The sequence below is a fragment of the Eucyclogobius newberryi genome, unplaced genomic scaffold (genome assembly GCF_026437365.1).
Source record: "Eucyclogobius newberryi isolate DKJ021-1_F unplaced genomic scaffold, fEucNew1.0.hap1 SCAF_10, whole genome shotgun sequence".
Classification (NCBI taxonomy): Eukaryota; Metazoa; Chordata; class Actinopteri; order Gobiiformes; family Gobiidae; genus Eucyclogobius; species Eucyclogobius newberryi.
The window spans coordinates 440,001-447,500 of record NW_027315724.1 but is presented as its reverse complement, the minus strand read 5'-3'; the positions used below and the strand labels follow the sequence as shown (position 1 = coordinate 447,500).

Genomic DNA, 7,500 nt, shown 5'->3' with positions numbered 1-7,500 from the left:
GGCCACCACCTCCTTCTGAGCAATCCACTGCTCCAGCTCGTCCACCTCACGATTCAGCTGGTAGAGCCAGTACTGCTGCTCCAGGCGGCTCTTCCGCTCCTCCACCAGGTCCTTCAGAGACACGTACAGGCGGTCCACCTGCGCCTGCCTCTTACTGATGCACTCACTGCACCACAAACACATGTCAGGCCCATGGCATCTGATATAAACCTATTTTAATGATTTTAACGATTTTTAACGATTTTAACCTAAAGTATCATATTTGAGTAAATGTACTTGCGATGGATAACTGAAATATCAAACTGAAACGATCTACTCTGTTCCAGTATTAGAATGTTAAATGTGAACGGTGAGTGCGCACCAGTCTGGGTGGCCCATCTCCAGCAGCTGCCTGCACTGCTGGGACAGTAGCCCAATGGTCTCGGCGTAATCCTCGATGGTCTGCTCCAGGACCAGGTGCTTCTTGAGCAGCTGCAGGGTGCTGGGCTCATCCTGGACACAGGCCCGTCATATGTTTGGACATGTAAATGTTTATGAATTCTCCATAACTGAATGAGCAGAGTCCCACCTTGCCCTTCTCCTCGTTCATCATGTGCAGCTCCTGCTCGCTGAGCCAGGCCTCCACCTCAGCTGTGTCGAAGTAGTACTGCTGGGCCTGGTACATGGCGTCCAGCACCAGCTGCCTCCGCTCTGTCTCAGCCCACAGCAGGGCCCAGAGCTGGGACAGCTGCTCCAGCCCGGCCCTTGCGCTGTCCGCCTGGGGGCTCCGCAGAGAGGCGATGACCGCTGCCCGCTCCAACACGTCGTCCACTCTACCGCGGTGGCCTTCCAGCTCCCTCTGCAAGCTCTGCACACACACGACACTTTAGACTCAGCTCCAGACATACACACACTGTATGTGCAGCACATCACCTGGTTCTTCTTCATCAACCTCTGCACTGCCTGCAGACTGCCCCCATGCTCCTGAGACATGGCCACAGGGAGGCGCTCTTGTACCCACAGCTGCAACACACACACACATACACACACATGAGGACACACTGTGATGGAACAGTAGCTCCGACTGACCAGTTTCAGTTTTCAAACCAAACCACACGTTTCATAACTATATATATTATTGAATATTGGAGCATTTCATTTCAGCTGCTGCTTTAATCACTGCTGCAGGATCAGACTGAAGTGGCACAGCTTTATATATGGACAAATATCCAATGTTCTCACTCTGACCTATGCAAGGGTTTGTGAAGTTATGATGGAACTCACCATCTCATCCTCCAGGTCGCGGCCCACCTGGTGCAGTTCCTTGGAGGCCAGCAGGAGGCGCCGTCTCTCCTTGAGCGGCTCAATGAGGCGCACCATGCGGGCCTCTACGGCTGCCTGCCGCAGCTCCACGCCGCCTTTGGTGTGGCCCTGCTCGGGCAGGGAGCAGGTCTGGTTCTGGAGCTGACCCGCCTCCAGGCACCACTGCTCCACCTGGCTCTCCATGCCCTGCCACGGCAACGCAGGGCGGGCAACGCAGGGCGGGAAACGCAGGGCGGGCAACAGAGGGCGGAGCGATTAGTACAGAGATGAAAACATTATGCAAACAAGAACAGGACTTTTAGTGTTGTAGGAAAAGCACACATTTCTAAAGTAAAGTTAAAAAAGTGATTTTGCAATATCTCTGTCCTGTCCTTTCGTTCTCTAACATGTGGCCCCGCCCGCATGTGGCCCCGCACGCACCCGCATGTGGCCCCGCCCGCATGTGGCCCCGCCCGCATGTGGCCCCGCCCGCATGTGGCCCCGCCCGCATGTGCTTACAAGACACTTTCATAGATGCTGCAGACACATTTTGCTTTACAAATACACATTTGACAGGATATAACCCAGGCCTCACTAATACAACAGACTCAAGCAAAAAGCTGTTGATTATAAAACCAGCTGATAATAATGAAATAATCAGATCAGGGATAGAAGACTGGACACAGCCTTGTGTTAGCGCTCCATCTGATGGCAGCAGAGGATCTGCCATGGGGAAATAAACAAAAGCTAGCTTGCCCCGACACACAGATGTAATGAAGTCTGTGAGGGTTTATGGACTTCAAACTGCACAGGAGACACTCATCTGGCTCAGAGGGAGAGGACTTTCTAAGTGTGAGAGGTTTTTGGTGAGGGACTAATGTTTGAACATGGTTTTAAACTCAAAAAATATATTTTTCATAACATTCATTCATTGCTGCCCTAAAGATACAGCTTAAAACTGTTTCCTCATTAAACGTGCAAACGTCAGGAAGCGTTCATCACAATCCACAGATGTTTTAGTTCTTAAAGTCTGACAAATGCAGTGGACCATGATTTGACTGGACTTTTCATCATTCTATTACAACATTGTATCATATATACTACATATGATGGTGAAGTCTGTGTCAGATCTGTGTGTGAGGGTGAGTAAAAGAGCTAAACCCTGAGCCCACATCGCCGGCCTCACAGCACAACTGCCACGTCATTCTACTCTCCAGACGCATTTTTACAGCCAAAAAAACAAACTGCACATGTCATCTTCTTACTTAGGCACTTTCTCGCCAAAGGTCTATGTTAAAGTATAAAGAACCAATGCACATGTGGGATGTGACCAATCAGGACTTTCTCAGTAAACTGTGACAGTAGATATCCCAGTGCGCTTGTTATAACTATGTTTTAATGATCCGGATATAATATGAATTTGATCTACATTTCAATGGGCACATTTTTTAAAACACGGTGCTTTGTAAGTCAGGATCCCGAGATGTGCGCGTGTCTGATGTGCTCTGAGGCTCTAAGTTCAAATAAATGAAATCTCAAATTGTCACCCCTGTTTATGTCCAACTATTTGTAACTCTGTCTGTTAAAGGGTCAGACTCAAACATAAGCAGCAAAACACTGCAAAACACTGCCCATTGTATCTAAAGCTCACGGAGTACAGCCAAACCCTTTCTCTTTAGTTTGTCTTTAGTTTGTCTTTAGTTTGTCTTTAGTTTGTCTTTAGTTTGTCTTCAGTTTCTCTTCAGTTTCTCTTTAGTTTCTCTTTAGTTTCTCTTTAGTTTGTCTTTAGTTTGTCTTTAGTTTGTCTTTAGTTTGTCTTTAGTTTGTCTTTAGTTTCTCTTCAGTTTCTCTTTAGTTTCTCTTTAGTTTGTCTTTAGTTTGTCTTTAGTTTGTCTTTAGTTTGTCTTTAGTTTGTCTTTAGTTTGTCTTTAGTTTCTCTTCAGTTTCTCTTTAGTTTCTCTTTAGTTTCTCTTTAGTTTGTCTTTAGTTTGTCTTTAGTTTGTCTTTAGTTTGTCTTTAGTTTGTCTTTAGTTTGTCTTTAGTTTCTCTTCAGTTTCTCTTTAGTTTCTCTTCAGTTTCTCTTTAGTTTCTCTTCAGTTTCTCTTTAGTTTCTCTTCAGTTTCTCTTTAGTTTCTCTTTAGTTTCTCTTTAGTTTCTCTTCAGTGAGCCTTAGGGCCCCTGGGCGCATGTGAGGAGACGCACAGTCAAGTAATGATATACAGACCCTTTGAGGTTTTACCTCGTTGCCCCTTCATGCGTCGCCCTTGAGCAGTGCCACAAACCTGTGTCACCTGCTCTCTGACCCAAGCCTGACCCAAATATATACACAGATCCAGTACACAGCGTTGGACAGGTCAGTGTGATCAGACCGGTCAGCGTGCTCGGACCGGTCAGCGTGATCGGACTGGTCAGCGTGATCGGACCGGTCGACGCATGCAATAAGAGTGCCAATGTCACAGCTTTGGGTGAATGGTTTTCACCACTGTAGTAGTTTACGGTCATATGTTTTGGACGTCCTGCTTGGCGCACACATTTGGCAGAATCAGGCCTGCTCTGACTGAGATGGTGACAACGCTGAGCACAGAGAGCGAGTGTGAGACATTATGGTTTATTAAATGTGTGCATTTGTTCCATTCCAGTGGCATTGGCCGGTTAGCCTGACCGGAGAAGTGGCACATGTGAGTTTGGTTAATGGTCATGTTTGTGCTGCCCCATGCGCTTTGGTGATCCATTTGGATACAGTGTCTAAATTAAGCAGTGTACAAGGCAAGGCAAGTTTATTTGTAAAGCACATTTCATACAAGACAATTCAAACTTCTGTAATTTCTTTGTGATTTGAATGCATCTTTTTTCCTATTGTATGAAGCACTTTGAATTGCCTTGTGTATGAAGTGTGCTTTATAAATAGACTTGCCTTACATGGATCTGACATTTAGCACAGCAAGTTTCAGACTAGTTTCAGTGGGACTGGGCTTTATCTTTTCACAGGGAATATGAATCACATTTCTCAGATTGGGCCTGACTCGCATTTTGTTTTCCCATCTGTGTGATGATGTGGCTACAGAAATAGCACTAGGGGGGGCTCTGCTTTACTCTAACATTTAACAAACAGAGTTACAAACATTTGGACATAAACAGGCCAAAAGGGTTCCAATTTGAGATTTCATTTACCGGTATTTGAACTTAGAGCCTAAATAAAACCACATTTCTGACCAGACGCTCCAGACGCTCAGATGTTAGATCCTGACTTACAGTCGGGAGCACGAGACCCCTAACTTTGCACTTATTTTGACAAAAAATCTGGTGAAATAAATTGTTTTCTGAAGGTTATATTTCACTTTTTGGGCTGTAGAGATGTTTGTCTGCAATTAAGTTACACAGTATTTAACTACATGTACTGTGGACAGTGAAATAAAACAAACATTCAACCATTGTAGAAAAAGATTCAGTTGTGGAGTCATCTGGACTACAACTGGACTACAACTGGACTACAACTGGACTACAACTGGACTACAACTGGACTACAACTGGACTACAACTGGACTACAACTGGACTCCAGATGATACAATTGAATCTTTTTCTACAATGGAACACTCCTGGACGACACCGACAAATATTCAACCATTTAAATAGAAGATTGAAAAATGATTTGGACACTTTTGCTCTGAGGCTAACGACATGTCCCGGGACTGAGGCGCGTGCATGGTACTGTACCCGGGTCAGCAGTGAGCCAATGGGGCACTAAAGAGGTGCTGCATGCGGTGGAGCAGAGCCAGAGTGATGTATGACGAGAGCAGCCCCAAGAGCCCCAAGAGCCCCGAGAGCCCCGAGAGCCCGGAGAGCCCGGAGAGCCCGGAGAGCCCGGAGAGCCCCAAGAGCCCCCGAGAGCCCCGAGAGAGCCCCGAGAGCCCCGAGAGCCCTGAGAGCTCGGAGAGCCCGGAGAGCCCCCGAGAGCCCCGAGAGAGCCCCGAGAGAGCCCCGAGAGAGCCCCGAGAGCCCTGAGAGCCCCGAGAGCCCCGAGAGAGCCCCGAGAGCCCCGAGAGCCCCGAGAGCCCGGAGAGCCCGGAGAGCCCGGAGAGCCCCAAGAGCCCCCGAGAGCCCCGAGAGAGCCCCGAGAGCCCCGAGAGCCCTGAGAGCTCGGAGAGCCCGGAGAGCCCCCGAGAGCCCCGAGAGAGCCCCGAGAGAGCCCCGAGAGAGCCCCGAGAGCCCTGAGAGCCCCGAGAGCCCCGAGAGAGCCCCGAGAGCCCCGAGAGCCCCGAGAGCCCGGAGAGCCCGGAGAGCCCGGAGAGCCCCAAGAGCCCCCGAGAGCCCCGAGAGAGCCCCGAGAGCCCCGAGAGCCCTGAGAGCTCGGAGAGCCCGGAGAGCCCCCGAGAGCCCCGAGAGAGCCCCGAGAGAGCCCCGAGAGAGCCCCGAGAGCCCTGAGAGCCCCGAGAGCCCCGAGAGAGCCCCGAGAGCCCCGAGAGCCCCGAGAGCCCGGAGAGCCCCGAGAGAGCCCCGAGAGCCCCGAGAGCCCCGAGAGCCCCGAGAGCCCTGAATGCAGATGACTTTCTAAGAACCACTGAAACAAAGCAAAATTAAAACAAATATAGTGACTTCACAAATGACTGAAAACAAAAGCAAAGCAAAAACAAGCTTCATCTCAGAACTAAAGGTGAAATGTGATTGTGTCAAACCGGAAAACAGCACGATCTATAACTGTACATTCTGTTGTTAAGACTGTTCCAATGGTGAATAAAGCTTTTTCTGAACAGACTTGGGATTGTTGACCTGCCCCCCCAGACCTGCCCCCCCAGACCTGCCCGCTCAGACCTGTCCCCTCAGACCTGCCCCCTCAGACCTGCCCCCCCCAGACCTGCCCCCCCAGACCTGCCCGCTCAGACCTGCCCCCTCAGACCTGCCCCCTCAGACCTGCCCCCCCAGACCTTCCCCCTCAGACCTGCCCCCTCAGACCTGCCCCCTCAGACCTGCCCCCCCCAGACCTGCCCCCCCAGACCTGCCCGCTCAGACCTGTCCCCTCAGACCTGCCCGCTCAGACCTGTCCCCTCAGACCTGCCCCCCCAGACCTGCCCCCCCAGATCTGCCCCCTCAGACCTGCCCCCTGCAGACCTGCCCCCTCAGACCTGCCTCCTCAGACCTGCCTCCTCAGACCTGCCCCCTCAGACCTGCCCCCTCAGACCTGCCCCCTCAGACCTGCCCCCTCAGACCTGCCCCCTCAGACCTGCTTCCTCAGACCTGCCCCCTCAGACCTGCCCCCTCAGACCTGCCCCCTCAGACCTGCTTCCTCAGACCTGCCCCCTCAGACCTGCCCCCTCAGACCTGCCCCCTCAGACCTGCCCCCTCAGACCTGCTTCCTCAGACCTGCCCCCTCAGACCTGCCCCCTCAGACCTGCCCCCTCAGACCTGCTTCCTCAGACCTGCCCCCTCAGACCTCGTACCTGCAGTTTCTTGAGCTGCTTGTTGACGCTGGTCAGGTCCTGTCCCTGGTCCACGTGGGACAGCTGCTCCTCCAGTTGTCCCAGGCGCTGGTCCAGGCTCTCGTAGCTCTGCACCAGGAGCTCAGCCTTGTTGGTTTCAAACAGCTGCCTGGCCCGTTGCTGTGTGGTGCTCTCCAGCTCCTGCCAGCACTCCCTCATCTCCAGCAGCTTCCTCTGCACGCCCGCACTCAGCTCCGGCTTCTCCTGCATCAGCTGCTGGCCCTCCTGGACATACAGTGGACGGTCAGACAGTAGAGGCTCGGTTGAAACATCTCCTATAGTTCACTTGTAAAATGTATATATATAATGTATCATTTTGTTTGTGAAAATGTTTGGGACACCAAAATGAAAAATGTATAGAGCCTAGTTTAAATGTCTTGGGAAAAAGTCTGGGACGGTTTGCAGCCGAGTGTGAAGCGTCTGGGATGAGAATCAGCACCTCCAAATCCGAGGTCATGGTTCTCGACCGGAAAAAGGTGGCTTGCCCTCTTCAGGTGGGTGGGGGGTCCTTGCCCCAAGTGGAGGAGTTCAAGTATCTCGGGGTCTTGTTCACGAGTGAGGGAAGGATGGAGCGTGAGATCGACAGGCGGATCGGTGCAGCGGCTGCAGTGATGCAGTCGCTGCATCGGACCGTTGTGGTAAAGAGGGAGCTGAGCCGAAAGGCAAAGCTCTCTATTTACCGGTCGGTCTACGTTCCTACCCTCACCTATGGTCATGAGCTTTGGGTAGTGACCGAAAGAACAA

At 51.3% G+C, this 7,500-nt stretch overlaps 1 protein-coding gene across 3 annotated transcripts in view; it reads right to left on the bottom strand.

Annotated features, from left to right (window-relative positions):
- sptbn4b (spectrin, beta, non-erythrocytic 4b) overlaps positions 1-7,500 on the bottom strand; it is a 138,161-nt gene that overhangs the window by 21,826 nt on the left and 108,835 nt on the right. For all 3 annotated transcript variants that reach the window (XM_072459822.1, XM_072459823.1, XM_072459824.1), the window contains exons 26-31: positions 6,718-6,981; positions 1,264-1,488; positions 913-1,002; positions 569-847; positions 362-492; positions 1-166 (exon numbers count right to left, since the gene is read on the bottom strand). The exon at positions 1-166 is cut by the window's left edge and continues 39 nt beyond it. In XM_072459822.1, coding sequence (XP_072315923.1) covers positions 1-166; positions 362-492; positions 569-847; positions 913-1,002; positions 1,264-1,488; positions 6,718-6,981 — 1,155 coding nt within the window. The remainder of the gene's footprint in view (positions 167-361; positions 493-568; positions 848-912; positions 1,003-1,263; positions 1,489-6,717; positions 6,982-7,500) is intronic.